The 17,031-nt window shown below is 54.5% G+C and overlaps 2 protein-coding genes across 8 annotated transcripts in view; both read left to right on the top strand.

Moving 5' to 3' along the window:
- The first annotated feature begins 1,347 nt into the window (after positions 1-1,347).
- MED20 (mediator complex subunit 20) lies at positions 1,348-10,890 on the top strand. 4 transcript variants are annotated; one of them, XM_029069909.2, is made up of 4 exons: positions 1,348-1,485; positions 8,510-8,664; positions 9,041-9,294; positions 10,366-10,890. In XM_029069909.2, exons 1-4 carry the CDS (start codon positions 1,472-1,474, stop codon positions 10,600-10,602), a joined length of 660 nt encoding a protein of 219 aa, XP_028925742.1. In that variant the 5' UTR covers positions 1,348-1,471; the 3' UTR covers positions 10,603-10,890. The 4 variants fall into 4 exon arrangements, with proteins under 4 accessions (XP_028925742.1, XP_028925743.1, XP_028925745.1 ...); XM_029069910.2 differs by having other exon boundaries at positions 1,351-1,485; positions 10,253-10,599; XM_029069912.2 differs by lacking the exon at positions 1,348-1,485 and adding an exon at positions 4,962-5,403.
- A 5,337-nt stretch (positions 10,891-16,227) lies between these two features.
- Positions 16,228-17,031, top strand: part of USP49 (ubiquitin specific peptidase 49) — an 87,425-nt gene continuing 86,621 nt past the window's right edge. For 2 of the 4 annotated variants that reach the window (XM_039912575.1, XM_039912573.1), the window contains exon 1: positions 16,334-16,401. The gene's annotated coding sequence lies outside the window, so the exon portion shown is untranslated. Of the gene's footprint in view, positions 16,283-16,333; positions 16,402-17,031 lie in introns of those variants that run through there. The other 2 variants (XM_039912576.1, XM_039912574.1) reach the window with 2 other exon arrangements.

Below are 17,031 nucleotides of genomic sequence, written 5' to 3'. Positions count from 1 at the left end.
ATTGAATGAATTTGTCCATTCCAAGCGCTTAGTCGAGTGCTCTGCGCATAGTAAGCGCTCAATAAATACTATTGAGTGAATTTGTCCATTCCAAGCGTTTAATAGCGTGGTCTACACATAGTAAGCGCTCAATAAATACTATGGAGTGAATTTGTCCATTCCAAGCGCTTAGTCGAGTGCTCTGCACATAGTAAGCGCTCAATAAATACTATGGAATGAATTTGTCCATTCCAAGCGCTTAGTCGAGTGCTCTGCGCATAGTAAGCGCTCAATAAATACTATGGAATGAATTTGTCCATTCCAAGCGCTTAGTCGAGTGCTCTGCGCATAGTAAGCGCTCAATAAATACTATTGAGTGAATTTGTCCATTCCAAGCGTTTAATAGAGTGGTCTACACATAGTAAGCGCTCAATAAATACTATGGAGTGAATTTGTCCATTCCAAGCGCTTAGTCGAGTGCTCTGCACATAGTAAGCGCTCAATAAATACTATGGAATGAATTTGTCCATTCCAAGCGCTTAGTCGAGTGCTCTGCGCATAGTAAGCGCTCAATAAATACTATGGAATGAATTTGTCCATTCCAAGCGCTTAGTCGAGTGCTCTGCGCATAGTAAGCGCTCAATAAATACTATTGAGTGAATTTGTCCATTCCAAGCGTTTAATAGCGTGGTCTACACATAGTAAGCGCTCAATAAAGTAGACTGTAAGCCCGTCAAACGGCAGGGACTGTTGCCGACTTGTTCATTCCAAGCGCTTAGTCCAGTGCTCTGCACATAGTCAGCGCTCAATAAATACTATTGAATGAATGAAGAGTAAGCGCTTAAGAAATGGCATCATTCTAGAGAAGCAGCGTGGCTCAGTGGAAAGAGCATGGGCTTTGGAGTCAGGGCTCATGAGTTCGAATCCCAGCTCTGCCACTTGTCGGCTGTGTGACTGTGGGCAAGTCACTTAACTTCTCTGTGCCTCAGTTCCCTCATCTGTAAAAGGGGGATGAAGACTGTGAGCCCCACGTGGGACCACCTGATTCCCCTATGTCTACCCCAGCGCTTAGAACAGTGCTCGGCACATAGTAAGCGCTTAACAAATACCAACATTATTATTAGCGAATGAATGACGTGAGCAAGGGAGGGCGAGGCAGGAGGGAAGAGGCCGCTGAGGGGCGGGGCGGGGACCGGAAGTGAGGGACGGGGGGGGGCGGGAAAAGCTCCCGCCCCGCGGCTTCGCCCGTCAGTCCGGAGCGCCAGCGCGTGTGGCGGCCAATCAGAGGCGGCGGGGCCGTCTGCAGGTCCCGCCCCCCGGAAGTCCCGCCCCCGCCCCGCCAGGACTGGCGTCACTTCCGGCGTCAGCTGCCCACCTTCCCCGCCGCCGCCCTGAGGGGAAGGCTGAGGGACGAGGGCGGGCGGACGGGCCGACGGACCGACCGACCGACCCCGGACCCCCCGGACCCCCCCCCCCCCGGACCCCAACAATTATGGGGGTCACTTGGTAGGCTCGCGGGGAGGCGGTTTGGGCTTCCGGGGGGCGGGGGGAGGGGAGGGAGCCTTCCCTGAGGACCGACGCCGCCTCCTCCTCCTCCTCCTCCTCCTCCTCCTCCTCCTCCTCCTCCTTCTCCTTATTACTATTATATTAAGGGCTTAAGAAATACCATCACTATTATTCATTATTATAGTATGGGCTTGAGAAATACCATCACTATCATCACCACTATTATTTATTAATAATAATAATAATTTATTATTATTATTATAGTAAGGGCTTAAGAAATACCACCGCTATTATCAGTATTTATTATTTGTTATTATAGTAAGAGCTTGAGAAATACCATCACTATTATTCATTATTATAGTATGGGCCTGAGAAATACCATCACTATTATCACTACTATTATTTATTATTATTATTATAGTAAGGGCTTAAGAAATACCACCGCTATTATCAGTATTTATTATTATTTGTTGTTATTACTATAGTAAGAGCTTGAGAAATACCATCACTATTATTCATTATTATAGTATGGGCTTGAGAAATACCATCACTATTATCACTATTATTATTTATTATTATTATTATAGTAAGGGCTTAAGAAATACCACCGCTATTATCACTATTTATTATTATTTGTTATTATAGTAAGGGCTTGAGAAATACCATCACTATTATTGCTATTTATTATTATTATAGTAAGGGCTTAAGAAACGCCATCACTATTACTACTATTTATTATTATTTATTGTTATTATTATAGTAAGGGCTTAAGAAACACCATCACTATTACTACTATTTATTATTATTTATTATTATTATAGTAAGGGCTTAAGAAATACGATCACTATTACTACTATTTATTATTATTTATTGCTATTATAGTAAGGGCTTAAGATATACCATCACTATTACTACTATTTATTATTATTTATTGTTACTGTTATAGTAAGGGCTTAAGAAACACCATCACTATTATTACTATTATTTATTATTATTATTATTATTATTATAGTAAGTGCTTGAGAAATACCATCACTATTATTACTATTTATTATTATTTATTGTTATTATAGTAAGGGCTTAAGAAATACCATCACTATTATTACTATTTATTATTCATTATTATTATAGTAAGGGCTTAGGAAATACCATCACTATTATCACTATTTAAGTATAATGATTTAATAATGGTATTTTTAAAACCCTTTCTATGTGCCAAGCACTCTTCTAAGCACTGACAGAGCAATAATAATGATGCTATTTGTTAAGCCCTTACTATGTGCTAAGCGCTGGGGGAACAATAGTAATGATGCTATTTATTAAGCCCTTACTGTGTGCAAAGCACCGTTCTAAGCTTTGGGGGAACAGTAATAACGATGCTATTTGCTAAGCCTTTACTAGGTGCTAAGCACTGGGGGAATAGTAATAGTGATGCTATTTGTTAAGCCCTTACTATGTGCCAAGCACTGTGCTAAGCGCTGGGGGAACAGTGACAATGATGGTATTTGTTAAGCGCTTACTGTGTGCCAAGCACTGAGGGAACAATAATAATAATAATGTTGGTATTTGTTAAGCGCTTACTATGTGCCGAGCACTGTTCTAAGCGCTGGGGTACACACAGGGAATGAGGTTGTCCCACGTGGGGCTCCCAGTCTTCATCCCCATTTTACAGATGAGGGAACTGAGGTACCGAGAAGTGAAGTGACTTGCCCAAAGTCACACAGCTGACAATAATAATGATGGCATTTAAGTGCTTACTGTGTGCCAAGCACTGTTCTAAACGCTGGAGGGGGATACAAGGTCATCAGGTTGTTCATTTCATTCAATCGTTTTGATTGATAATAACAACAGTGATGGTGTTTGTTAAGCGCTTACTTTGTGCAAAGCGCTGTTCTAAGCAGTGGGGGGATTCAAGGTGATCAGATTGTCCCACGCGGGGCTCACAGCCTTCATCCCCATTTTACAGATGAGGTCACTGAGGCCCAGAGAAGTGATTTGCCCAAGGTCCCAAAGCTGACAAGCGGCGGAGTCGGGATTAGAACCCGTGACCTCTGACTCCCAAGCCCGGGCTCTTTCCACTGAGCCACGCTGCTTCTCATAATAAATTTGTACCTGTATATACCCAAGTGCTGTGGGGCGGGGAGGGAGGGAGTGGATAAGTGGCAGAGCCGGGACTAGAACCCATGACCTTCCGGCTGCCAGGCCCGGGCTCTGTCCACCAGCTCATGTTGCTCCTCAAGCGGGTTCCGATCCCGGTTCGGCCCGATTCGCCTCCCCGAGGGCCTGTAGGTTTCCCGCCCCGGCTGCCCCGCAGAAACCCTCCGCCGTCTCCCACCGAGCGAGCGGCAAAATATGAGAAGCAGCGCGGCTCAGTGGCAAGAGCCCGGCCTGGGGAGTCAGAGGTCGTGGGTTCGAATCCCGGCTCCGCCCCTTGTCGGCTGGGTGACTGTGGGCAAGTCACTTCACTTCTCTGGGCCTCAGTGACCTCATCTGGAAAATGGGGATGAAGACTGGGAGCCTCATGTGGGACAACCTGATGACCCGGTATCTACCCCAGTGCTTAGAACAGTGCTCTGCACATAGTAAGCACTTAACGAATACCAACATCATTATTGTTATTAAAACATTATGGAAAGGTGGAAGCCTGGGGGAGAAACGCCCTCCCTCCTCTAAACTTACGGACGACCGTGCTATTCATTCATTCAGTAGTATTTATTGAGCGCTTACTATGTGCAGAGCACTGGACTAAGCGCTTGGAATGTACATTTGGGCAACTCTAGACTCTGAGCTTGTCTTAGGCAGGAATTGCCACTCTTTATTACCGTATTGCACTTTAAACCAAGCGCTTACTACAGTGCTCTGAACTCAGCAAGGGCTTAATACATAAAATTGAATGAATGAACCACTCTCCCCCTCTTCAAAGCCTTATTGAAAGCCCGTCTCCTCCGAGAGGCCTTCCCAGACTAAGCCCCACTTTTCCTCATCTCCCACTCCCTTCTACGTCGCCCTGCCTCGCTCCCTTTCCTCTTTCCCCCTCCCAGCGCCACAGCACGTACGTACGTGGCTGTAATTTTATTTATCCCTTTGCCCTCCCCGCGGCCCCAGCCCCAGAGCACTTATGTATCTGTCTGTAATTTTATTTACTTGAATTGATGTCTGTCTCCCCCACTCTAGACTGTATAAGCTCGTTGTAGGCGGGGAATGTCACTGTTTATTGTTGTGAGGTACTTTCCCAAGCGCTCATGTGCGCATAGTAAGTGCTCGATAAATACGTTTGAGTGAATGAATTTTTTTTAAAAAAAACCTCGGACATTTGGGGAAAATGGAAATATCTGAAGCAGTCAATCAGCGGTATTTATTAAGCGCTTACTATCGATCATTCAATAGTATTTATTGACCGCTTACTATGTGCAGAGCACTGTACTAAGCGCTTGGAATGGACAGATCGGCAACAGATAGATCATTCGCATTTATTGGGCACATACTGTGTGCAGAGCACTGTGTTAAGCACCCACTAGGTACACGATAATTTACCAGAGTGGGGAAAATGGAAATTTCTGAAGCACGGTGTTTATTTTCCGTACCGGATGCGTTCATTTTTCGGCTTTAGGAACTCTATTTCGCGTAATACCTGAATTAGTGGCGGTCGGTGGGCTCTCCGTGAAACTTAAAAAAGTCTCGGTGTATTTAAAAAGTCATCCGGCGATTCCTTGGCGGTTGAGGTGCCCCATCCTAAGGGGCCTAAGCACGTCAGTAAACAAAAGGAGCCGTTAATCACCTGGACGTAGAGAGTCGTCTGCACTGTCTTCAGCCGGAATTCAGGAGGGAAAATCTCATTAAAAATCTCGATCTCAAGGAAAAATCTCAAGAAGCCACACCGCTGACTGGGCATCCCTCCAGTTTGTGCGGCCTCTTTAGGTGGGGAAAGTGGCAGGACTCTGTTGGGGGGTACCCGGGTTGGCAGCGAGGTGACCGAAGCTTACGGAGGCGGCAGACGGAAGAGCGTGAATCCATACATGGGTGGCTTGTCCCGCTTCATATCCGACAATGACCCTCCCCCTCCTAAAAGCCTCACCGAAGGCACGTCTCCTCCAAGAGGCCTTCCCTGACTAAGCCCTCTTTTCCTTTCCTTCAGCTCTCTTTCTGCACACCCCCTCCCCCAGCCCTTCAGCACTTACGTACATATTCACAATTTATTCATATTAATGTCCGTCCGTCCCCCCCACCCCCAGACTGTAAGCTCATTGTGGGCAGGGGATGTGTCCGTTATATTGTACTCTCACAAGTGTTTAGTACAGTGGTCTGCACACTCAGGAAATACGATTGGTGGTCTGCACACTCAGTAAATTTGATTGACTGCTTGCCTTGTGCTAAGCACTGTACGGAGTGCTCGGGAGGGTATACCGGCGTCTAAAGAGATGGTCCTTGCCCCCAAGTAGCTTTTTTTCTTCTTTTTTAAATGGTATTTGTTAAGCCCTTACTATGTGCCAGGTAATGTACTAAGTACTGGGATAGGCAAACTAATAATTTGCGTGGACACGGTCCTTGTCCCATATGGGGCTCCCGGTATTCATTGTCGTATTTATTGACATTTTGCTGTGTGCAGAGCACTCTACTAAGCGCTTGGGAGCGTACAGAACAGCAATAAACGGCCACATTCCCTGCCCATAACGAGTTTACAGTCTGTAACGGGGAGACAGACATTAATAGAAATAAATAAATGACAGATATGTACATAAGTGGGGCTGGGAGAGAGGAGAACCGAAGGAGCAAGTCCGGGCGCTGCAGAAGGGAGTAGGAGAAGAGGAAAGGACAGTAGTAATCCCCCTTTTACAGATGAGGTGAATGAGGTAGAGAGAGGTGAAGTGACCTGCCCCAGGTCACACGGCAGCTTTCGAGCTACCGAAGGTGATAGAAGCGATTTACAAGGAGTAGAGCGAAGACCAAGGATACTCACTGGTAGGGACAAGAGCGGAAAGATGAAATAGATGAATTAGTAGCAAAAGGTGGATCGAAGCGTACCTAAGTATGCAGGATGATGGAGGGCGTCTCTGTCTCCCGAGACTTCCCAACACTTGAGGTCGAGAGAATCCCCACGATTTATGAGAAGCAGCATGGCTCAGTGGAAAGAGCACGGGCCGGGGAGTCGGAGGTCATGGGTTCGAATCCCAGCTCTGCCACTTGTCAGCTGTGTGGCTGTGGGCAAGTCACTTAACATCTCGGTGCCTCCGTTACCTCGTCTCTAAAATGGGGATTAAAAGTGGGAGCCCCACGTGGGACAACCTGATCATCTTGTATCCCCCAGTGCTTAGAGCAGTGCTTTGCACATAGTCAGCGCTTAACAGATATCACCATTTTTTTTTATGTGGCATCACCGGTGCTGAGGTTCCCTGACACCGCTCTGTCATTTTAAATCTCCCGAGGAGAAGAACAGCCTCGAGCTGGAAAGGGATTTACCGCAGACGGGATCGTCGCGTCAGCGCTGTGAGCGCCGGGGGGGGGGGGGGTAGAACGGACCCTGCCGTGCCCCTTTTAGGGAGTTCCCAAGTCCTCGAGGAGGGTGGGGACCAGGGAGAGGGCAGAACCCCAACCCTTTTTTGACATCTGGAGCCTCTGGCCAATTTTGAGCGAATCAGAGTTAGTGGACCCAGGCCGAAGAAGAAGAACTGCGGTGTTTGTCAAGCGCTTACTACGTGCCAAGTGCCGTACTAAACACTGAGCGCTGGCTGTGGGCAGAGCACTGTACTAAGCGCTTGGAAAGTACAGTTCAGCAACAGGTAGAGACAATCCCTCCCCAACAACGGGCTCACAGTCTAGAAGGGGGAGACAGACAACAAAACAAGTAGACAGGCGTCAGTAGCATCAAAGAAGATGATCGGGTCCCACGTGGGGCTCACAGTGTAAGGAGGGAGGACGGGTTCTGCAGATGAGGGAACTGAGGCACAAAGAAGTGATGTGACTTTTTTGTTTTAAAAGGTATTTATTGAGCATTGTTCTGCTGGGGTAGATACAATCCAGGTTCTAGGTTGGACACAATCCATGTCCCACATGGATCTTACAGTCTTAACCCCCGTATTGCAGGTGAGGTGACCTAGGCCCAGAAAAGTGAAGCGACTTCCCCAAGATTCATTCATTCATTCAATAGTATTCATTGAGCGCTTCCTCTGTGCAGAGCACTGTACTAAGCACTTGGAATGTACAATTCGGCAACAGATAGAGACAGTCCCTGCCCAATGATGGGCTCCCAGTCTAATCGGGGGAGACAGCAGAGCAAAGCAGAAGGAGTGATAACTCTATTTCCTTTCAGTTTTATTTTGTTTGTAGTCCCAAGAGAAAACTTAAGATTTTTTTCATCCCGGAAGGAACCCAGCAGACAAGTGGCGGAGCTGGGATTAGACCCCCAGGTCCTCTGATTACTACGAACGATAATCAGAATAATCGTTGTGGTATTCAACTGAGTGCTTGCTGTGTGCCAGGCACTGTATTAAGCGCTGGGGTAGATAGAAGGAAGTTGGGTTGGACACCGTCCCTGTCCCACATTTTCCAGATAAGGTAACGGAGGCCCCGAGAAGGGGAGTGATTCGTCCAAAATCACACGGCAGATGTGGCGAAACTGGGGTTAGGGACTGACTCCCAGGCCTGTGCTCTCTCCACTAAGCCACGCTGCTTCTCATAGCCTCAGGAGTCCAGATTTGTAGTCCAAAAGCCATCCCCTGAGGGGCCAGAGGGACAGAGGGAGGCCGTCGGCCGCTCCCTTGGAAGCCGTTGTGGTACCGAGGTCACACCGCCTCTACCTCTCTTCTGCTTTTTCCGCCCCCCCGCTCTCGGACCGTTAGGGCAGATGGTCGTATGGCTATTAAAGACGGGCCGAGGCAACCTCACGGTGGTCTTTTGTGAGAGGTCTGCCCTATTTCCTGAGCGTGAGCGGGGTGGTCGAAAAGGGAACCCGGTGGGGAAATAAATACCATTGCTTGGTTGATGGATTGAAAGAACTCTGGGGCCGCGGACCCCCTGTACCCAACAGCGTGTCCCAGATGCCCGTGGCCGAGGGCAAGAGCGTCCAGCAGACGGTGGAGAGCCTGACCAAGAAGCTGGAGCTGCTGGGGGCCGAGAAGCAGGGGACGTTTTGTGTGGACTGCGAGACCTACCACACCGCGGCCTCCACCATGGGCAGCCAAGGTCAGTGTCCAGGCGGCGGAATGGCCGGCACGGCCCCGCTGAGAGCCGGCAGCTGTCTCGTGGCAGAGGGTCGTCCGGGGAGTTCTTCGGCTGTTCTCCCGGGAAGCAAACCAGGGTGAGGGGCAAGAGGACTTGGGCAGAAAAGGAGAAACTGGGCAGCAGGGCCTGAGCGGGGGCTGGGACCCGGGAGATCTGCTCCCAGCCTTCTGCCCCATTTGCGTTTGGCTCTGCTGGGTCTGAGGCTGGACCCCTTAGCCACACCGCTCATGTGGATTCGGGTTTGTGGGGGTGGGGGAGAGATTAGGGTTCACGATGTGCTTCTGTTTCTCTTTCTCTCTCCGTCTCTCCCTCACATCCCCTCCCTCCCCCGACCCAGGCCAGACGGGGAAGCTGATGTATGTGATGCACAATTCCGAGTTCCCACTGAGCTGCTTTGCTCTCTTCGAAAGCGGCCCCTGCCTCATCGCCGATGCCAATTTCGACGTCCTCATGGTGAAGCTCAGGGGCTTCTTCCAGAATGCCAAGGCCAGCAAAATTGAAACCCGCGGGACCCGCTACCAGCTCTGTGACTTCCTGGTGAAGGTGGGCACGGTCACCATGGGGCCCAGCGCCCGTGGCATCTCAGTGGAGGTAATCTCCCGACGGGGAGAGGGGGGAAGGTGCTGAGGGGGGTGACCGGAGAACGGACGGAACGTCCTGCTGGCCAGGAACTCGGCAGGCACCTCCGTCTCTTGGGGTGGGAGAGGGTGGCGATCAACAGCAACCAGCGTTTTTGCAACCTTAGGGTCATCCGGGCCCCTTCCTCCCCATCCCCCGACTGCCAGATACCATCCGTTCGGAAGCTCTAGGGACCAGGGAGGCTGCGAGAGAGGAGAAGGATCTGGTGGCATGGGGAGGGACTTGGGATCTGGGGCACTTTTGCAGAAGAGAAATCACAATCTCCTCGGCCTCCTCTTCCCCAGCCCCTTCTGCTTCTAGTAGCGATCGGCGGTATTTATTGAGCACGCACTGTGTGCGGAGCACTGTACGAGGCACTTGGGAGAGTACGATGCCACAGAGTCGGTCGACGTGTTGTAACGCCAATAATAACTGTGGTGTTTGTTAAGGACTCGCGGGGTGCCCGGCACTATTCTAAGCACTGGGGTGGATTCGAGCTGATTTGGTCAGACCTGGTCCCCGCTCTTCCCCATCTCCCCCCGACTCCCCCCAGGGACTGGCCGGTCCCCGAACAGAGCAGGCTGGAGGAAAGGGGAGCTGCGCGGGCCACCGTGAGTCTCGTGACCGTTGCCCACGACTAGTCCCCGGGCGAGCGGGGCCAGGGCGACAGGCTGGCGGTCTCGCTCCACCCCCCTCCCCCCTTGGCTTGCCCCGGAGGGGTCGGAGCGGGGGAGGCGAAGGGTCAGGAGGCTCCAGAGGAGCTCCCCGGCCTAGGAAACCGCTGGCGGTCGGGGCCCCGGCCCGCGTCTCCCCATGCTCGGCGCTGCCCGGAACCCCTCGGCCTCGGTCGCCGGCTCGGGGGGGGCCGGCCGCGGAGCGGGGGGCCCTCGGGCCGCCCGGACCCTCACCCCTCCGTCCCCGTGGCTGCCAGGTGGAGTACGGCCCGTGCGTGGTGGCCGGCGACTGCTGGAACCTGCTGCACGAGTTCCTGCAGAGTTTCCTGGGCGGCCACACCCCGGGGGTGCCCGCGGTGTTTACCAACAGGCACGACGCCGTCTACGGCCCCGCCGACACCATGGTCCAGTACATGGAACTTTTCAACAAAATCCGCAAGCAGCAGCAGGTGCCCGTGGCTGGGATCCGATAGCAAGCGGCGGCCCCGGGACGTCGAGGAGGGAGAGGAGGAGGACGGCTGAAGAGGAAGAAGCCCTTCATCGCCCTCGGGAGCAGCCGGAGGCAGGGCTCTGGTCTCTGCCTCCTCCTCCGAACCGAGAACTGTGACTTCTGTTGGGTGCGTTGCCCCCCACCCTGCTGTCTCCCCCACTCTCCTCCCGAGGCCGCAGCCACTCCGGGATCAGCCCCCCCCCCCCCTTTTTGGGGGCCGTTCTTGGGGTCGGGCCCCGGCGGGGACGTGGTGACAGACACGCCTGGACGGCCGCCGAAAGCCGAAGAGGGGAGCCGGGTGGCCAGAGAGGGACATCGTTAGCTGCCCCTCTTCTGACTTGGAGTCAGTGGCTCGTGTCACTGACTACGCAACAATAAAAGCCTTTTTGTTTTCTCTAATGAAAACGATTGTGGTGTTTGCTCGGCGCTTGCTCTGTGCCAAGCACTGCACTGAGCGTTGGCTTCGGGTCACGCGGCAGGCAGATGGCCGGGCTGGGATCGGAATCCAGGTCCCCCGAATCCCAGGCCCGTGCTTTTTCCCGCTAGGCCACACTGCTTTTCTTTGACTATCAATATGGCAAGGGGCTCCCTGCGTGGGGCAAATGATATTTTAAGAGGTTTTGCTCTTCTTGTTGGTATTATTATACTCATTATTGTTGCTGTGGGATTCGGTAAGCGTTTACTACGTGTCAAGCACTGTTCTACGCGCTGGGGTAAATACAAGTGAATCGGGTCGGAAACAGGGTGCTTTTCCGTCTCTCCATTGCGGAAAGGACTCGTGAGTGGACTGATCTGGATTGACTCAACTGACCCTCTCCCCGCCCCGGCTCAGAAAGGTTTCTCCCCTGGCGCGGGAGACCCTTCCGAGGGCGTCGTTTGCTTCTGGGTTACGGTTCCCTCCGCCGCTTTTGTGTTTGAAGAGAAAGAGTTGAGGGAGTCTTAACCCCAAAGAAAATCTGGCCTGCCAATCCCGGCATCTCAAATCAAATCTTCATCGGGAAAACTAGCCAATCCCCTCTCCCTCCCATCCCTTCTCCCCCATCCTCCTCCTCCTCCTCTTTTAGACTGTGAGCCCGTCACTGGGCAGCGATGATCTCTATCTGTTGCCGAATTGTCCATTCCAAGCGCTTAGTCCGGTGCTCTGCACATAGTAAGCGCTCAATAAATACTGACTGAATGAATGAAGGTCAGTTCCTGGCCTAGGGCATTCACCCAGCTCCCCAGGTGGCCTTGCCCCCCGACCGGCTCATCCTTTGCTTCTTCTGTCCTCTGCGTATTGGGCCCCAGGGAAGTAAAACTGAGCTAGGAGGGAGGGGCGTGTGTGCCGTCGTTGCTGGGGATTGGGCCAGCTCCTCCTCCCCGTGGAAAGGCCAGGGAGCTGGCGGTCCTCTTCCCAAACCCGTCCAGCGTGTCCGAAGAAGGTGAATGTGGATAACGAGAGAAAAAGGAAGAGGTGTAGACAGGCAGGTGGAGGGCAAGGGCGGGAAAAGACGTTTCCTTGCGGGAAGCTCCCTGCTGTCCGGCTCGCAGGATGGGCGTCTCTAGCAGGAGGTGAACGGCGTGGGCCTTCCCACCCAGACTTCAGTGTTGGGACCACGCGTCCTTGCCCTACCCAACTCGTGCCCCTCGGAGATTCAGAACTTATCACGGTGTCGTGACGAGCTCCAACAACCCCTGCGGGGGGGCTGGAAACTCACTCCCCGAGGAAGTGGGCGAGGAGCGGATCCAGACGTTGGGGCTCCGATCGACGTAGGACCCCCCCCCCCCCCCCCCGAGAAGGATCAACCTGTCTTGTTCGCTGCCTCTCCGTCTCTTCCACTCCCGTCCTTCCCTTCCTCCTCGTCACGGCCTTCTCGCTGCTTCTCTTTTTCCCCCTCCGCTGTCGGTTTCAATCGGGGTTAAAGACTTGGAGAATGTGAACAAAACTCATAGTCTTCCAACCGGGAATGAAACGGGAGGCTGGGACTCCCCTCACCTTTCGTTCATTCAGTCGTATTTATTGAGCCGCCCCCTCTGCGCGGAGCGCTGTGTGAAGCGCCCCTGCGAGGTTGGTTTGGTCTCGAAGGCTTGTATGTGCAGGCAGTTTTCCAGCTATATAATAATAGTAAAAGTTGCATTTGAAGACCTATCTGATGCCGTGCCCAGAACAGCGGGACGGTGCAAGAAAGTAGGAAGGTGAAAAGAGGCAGGAGTTAAGTCACTTCACTTCTCTGGGCCTCGGTGACCTCGTCTGTAAAATGGGGTTTAAGAGACTGTGAGCCCCACGTGGGACAACCTGATCACCTTCTGCCTACCCCACCGCTTAGAACTCGGAAGGAAACCGAGGCCCAGAGAAGTGAAGGGAGTTGCCCAAGGTCACACAGCCGCCAAGTGGCGGAGCTGGGATCGGCGTAATGATGATGTTGGTATTTGTGAAGCGCTTATTATGGGCCAAGCGCTTTTCTAAGCGCCGCGGGGGGATGCAAGGCGATCACGTCGTCCAGTCCCACCTTGCATTTGGCCCTTGTGAGCAGAGCGGCCGTGGGGAGGGAGGGACTCTGCTAGGGTCCCCGTGGGTTTGGGATGTAGGGATCCACTCGGCTGGCCCCAGCGCTCAGTACAGTGCCTGGCACGTAGTAAACACTTAAATACCATTATTATATAGTTCCGGTTGGGGCACCCCATCCGAGCCAGTCAGCCGCACTCTGACCCGCCGGGCGCCGTGGAATCTGTCGGGCGGCTCCCGGGAACCTTTCTTGGAAATAATTCCCGGAAGGCCTAGGCCCACAGGGAACAAGCCGAGGATAATAATGTTGGTATTTGTTATGCGCTTACTATGTGCCGAGCACTGTTCTAAGCGCTGGGGTAGACATAGGGGAATCAGGTTGTCCCACGTGGGGCTCACAGTCTTAATCCCCATTTTACAGATGAGGTAACTGAGGCACCGAGAAGTCAAGTGACTTGCCCAGAGTCACACAGCTGACAAGTGGCGGAGCTGGGATTTGAACTCATGACCTCTGACTCCAAAGCCCGTGCTCTTTCCACTGAGCCACGCTGCCGGGAAATTATCGAACGACCCTCGCCCACCAGCCCCCTCTGGGCCTTGGCAGGAGGGGTTGGAGGGCAGGAAGGGGCAGAAACGAAGCATTCCCTCGCCCCCAGACCCTTATGCCGACGCCTGGGACCCCCGGCCTGCGACCCCAAACCGCCCGTGTGGGTGATGAGCGCCTTTTCTTCGCGGGATTTTGGGGGCCGACGCCCCTCGGCTGCAGCAGACGTGGGAAGCAGCGTGGCTCGGTGGAAAGAGCGGAGGCTTTGGAGTCAGGGTTCATGAGTTCGAATCCCAGCTCTGCCACTTGTCGGCTGGGTGACTGGGCAAGTCACTTCACGTCTCTGGGCCTCAGTTCCCTCATCTGTCAAATGGGGATGAAGCCGGTGAGCCCCACGTGGGCCAACCTGATTCCCCTGTGTCTCCCCCAGCGCTTAGAACGGTGCTCGGCACATAGTAAGCGCTTAACAAATACCAACATTACTTCACTTCTCTGGGCCTCAGTGACCTCATCTGTCAAATGGGGATTAACTGTGAGCCTCACGGGGGACAACCTGATGACCCTGGATCTCCCCCAGCGCTTAGAACAGTGCTCTGCACAGAGGAAGCGCTTAAATACCGACACCAACCAGCAGATAGGAGGGGGAGGCGATGCTGGCCACCACAGACTGGGGGCGAGGACGAAAAGCGGGGAGCCCTGCCTCCTCGCCCTCCCTCCCCGGTGCCCCCCGGGAGGCTCCGCGTCCCAATTTCGGCCTCGCCCCCTTCCTGCCCCCCACATCTGGGCCCGGGCCAGCAGTGTGCCTCAGTACCCGGGCTGGAGAGTCAGAGGTCATGGGTTCAAATCCCGCCTCAGCTGCGTGACCTTGGGCAAGTCACTTCACTTCTCTGGGCCTCAGTGACCTCATCTGGAAAATGGGGGTGAAGACGGTGAGCCCCACGTGGGACCACCTGATCACCTTGTATCCTCTCCGGCGCTTAGAACGGTGCTTCGCATATAGTAAGCGCTTAACAAATGCCACCATCGTCATCGTGGCTCAGTGGAAAGAGGCCCGGGCTGGGGAGCCAGAGGTCATGGGTTCAAATCCCCACTCAGCTGCGTGACTTGGGGCAAGTCACTTGACTTCTCTGGGCCTCAGTGACCTCATCTGGAAAATGGGGATGAAGACTGGGAGCTCCACATGGACCGCCTCATCACCTTGTATCTTCTCCAGCGCTTAGGACAGTGCGTCGCACATAGTCAGCGCTTAACAAATGCCATCATCATCATCATCATGGCACAGTGGAAAGAGCCCGGGCTGGGGAGTCCGAGGTCGTGGGTTCGAATGTCGGCTCTGCCCCTCTTCAGCTGTGTGACTGTGGGCAAGTCACTGTGCTTCTCTGGGCCTCAGTGACCTCATCTGTAAAATGGGGATTAACTGGGAGCCCCACGTGGAGCAACCTGATCACCTTCTGTCTCCCCCAGTGCTTAGAACGGTGCTTAGCACATAGTAAGGGCTTAACAAATACTAATATTGTTGTTGTTATTACAGATGAGCGAACTGAGGCCTAGTGAAGTGAAGCGACTTGCCCACAGTCACACAGCTGACAAGTGGCCGAGCCGGGATTCGAACTCATGACCTCTGACTCCAAAGCCCGGGCTCTTTCCACTGAGCCACGCTGCTTCTCTATTATTATTAATAATAATAATAATAATAATAATGTCGGTATTTAAGCGCTCACTCTGTGCAGAGCACTGTTCTAAGCGCTGGGGGAGATACGGGGTCATCAGCTGGTCCCACGTGAGGCTCCCAGGCTTCATCCCCATTTTCCAGATGAGGGAACTGAGGCCCAGAGAAGTGAAGTGACTTGCCCACAGCCACCCAGCCGAAAAGGGGCGGAGGTGGGATCCATTCATTCATTCATTCATCCATTCATTCATTCATTCATTCATTCTTATTGGTTGAGCGCCGACTGTGTGCAGAGCGCTGTACTAAGCGCTTGGAATGGACAATCGGGGAGCACTTGGAGACCCGCCCGGCCCGAGCACGGCCTGTCTCTTTAAGAAGGGCGTCGGGGGGAGCCTGGCCCTTTAAGAGTCTCTTTGTCCTCCGGCCCCCCCCTCCCCGCCCCTCCCCCCTCTCCTCCTGTGACTCAACCAAACTTGGGGCCGCCGGTCACGTGGCCCCGCCAGACGCCCGCCTGACGTCAGCGGCGCGAACGGCCGCGGAGCCCGCAGGCGGCCCGGGGGCGGGGCCCAGGGCAGGGGCGAGGGGGCGGAGCCAATCAGCGGGGAGGAGAGGGGGAGGGGGCGGAGCCAGTGGGAGGGGAGGGGCGGGGAGGAGCCAATGCGAGGGGAGGGGAAGGGGGCGGGGCCTATGATCGGGGAGGGGAGGGGAAAGGGGGCGGAGCCAATGGTAGAGAGGGGGCGGAGCCAATGGGAGCGGAGGGGGGCAGGGGGCGGAGCCAATGGGTGCGGAGGGGCTGGGGGCGGAGCCAAGGGGAGAGGAGGGGGCAGGGGGCGGAGCCAAGGGGAGAGGAGGGGGCAGGAGGCGGAGCCAATGGGAGAGGAGGGGAGGGGTAAGGGGGCGGAGCCAATGATCGGGGAGGAGAGGGAAAGGGGGCGGAGCCAATGGCGGTGGAGGGGCGTGTCCCGGGAGGAGCCAATGAGCGGGGAGAGGAGGAGAAAGGGGGCGGAGCCAGTGGTCGGGGAGGGGGCGGGGGGGGGCGGGTCCCGGCCGTTCGGTTGTCTCGCGCTCCGGTGACAGCTCGCGCGTGCTGATGATGGCGGTAAATAGAGGGGAGGGGGCCGGGGGACGGGAGGGGGGAGGGGGACACGGAGCGGCCCCACAGGCCCGGGCCGCCGGGGGGTCCGGGGGGCAGAGCCTTCTCTCCCGTCCACTCGCACGGTGAGGGGCCGCCAAGGCCACGGCGGGGACGGGGGAGGGGAAGGGGGCTCCAGGGGAACGGGGGGGGGGGTCCCTCTTCTTAGGGATCCCTCCCTGGGGGGGTCTCTCCCTGGGGGACCTCTTTGGGGGGGTCTCTCCCTGGGGGTCCCTCCTTGGGGATCCCTTTCCCGGAGTCCCTTCTTGGGGGTCCCCTCTTTGGGGGTCTCTCTCTGGGGGACCCTCCTTGGGACTCCCTCTATGGGGGGGGGTCTCTCCCTGGGGGTCCCCTGCTTGGGGATCCCTCTCCGAGAATCCCTCTTCGGGGGGGCGGGGGGCCCTCCCGGGCCGTCCCTACTTGGGGGGGTCCCCTTCGTGGGAACCTCTCCCTGGGGGACCCTCCTTGGGGATCCCTTTCCCGGGCCCCCTCCTTGGGGGGTCCTCTTCTTGGAGGTGTCTCCCAAGGGGTCCCTCCTTGGGGGGTCCCTCCTTAGCTCATCCTCTCCTTGGGGGTCTCTCCCTGGGGGGGATCCCTTTCCCGGGGTCCCTCCCTGGGGGGTCCCCTGCTTGGGGGGGGTCCCCCTCATGGGGGTCTCTCCCTAGGAGTCCCTCCTTGGGGACCCCTTTCCATGGGTCCCTCCTTGGGAGTCCCTC

The sequence above is a fragment of the Ornithorhynchus anatinus genome, chromosome 7 (genome assembly GCF_004115215.2).
Source record: "Ornithorhynchus anatinus isolate Pmale09 chromosome 7, mOrnAna1.pri.v4, whole genome shotgun sequence".
NCBI lineage: Eukaryota > Metazoa > Chordata > Mammalia > Monotremata > Ornithorhynchidae > Ornithorhynchus > Ornithorhynchus anatinus.
This window is presented reverse-complemented; position numbering and strand designations above follow the sequence as displayed.

What these genes read in the sequence shown, in the direction of transcription:
- MED20 (XM_029069909.2), top strand. An exon ending in CTCCACCATGGGCAGCCAAG is followed by an intron (nt 8,665 to 9,040) that starts GTCAGTGTCCAG and finishes CCCCCGACCCAG; the next exon opens with GCCAGACGGGGAAGCTGATG. An exon ending in CCCGTGGCATCTCAGTGGAG is followed by an intron (nt 9,295 to 10,365) that starts GTAATCTCCCGA and finishes GTTTACCAACAG; the next exon opens with GCACGACGCCGTCTACGGCC.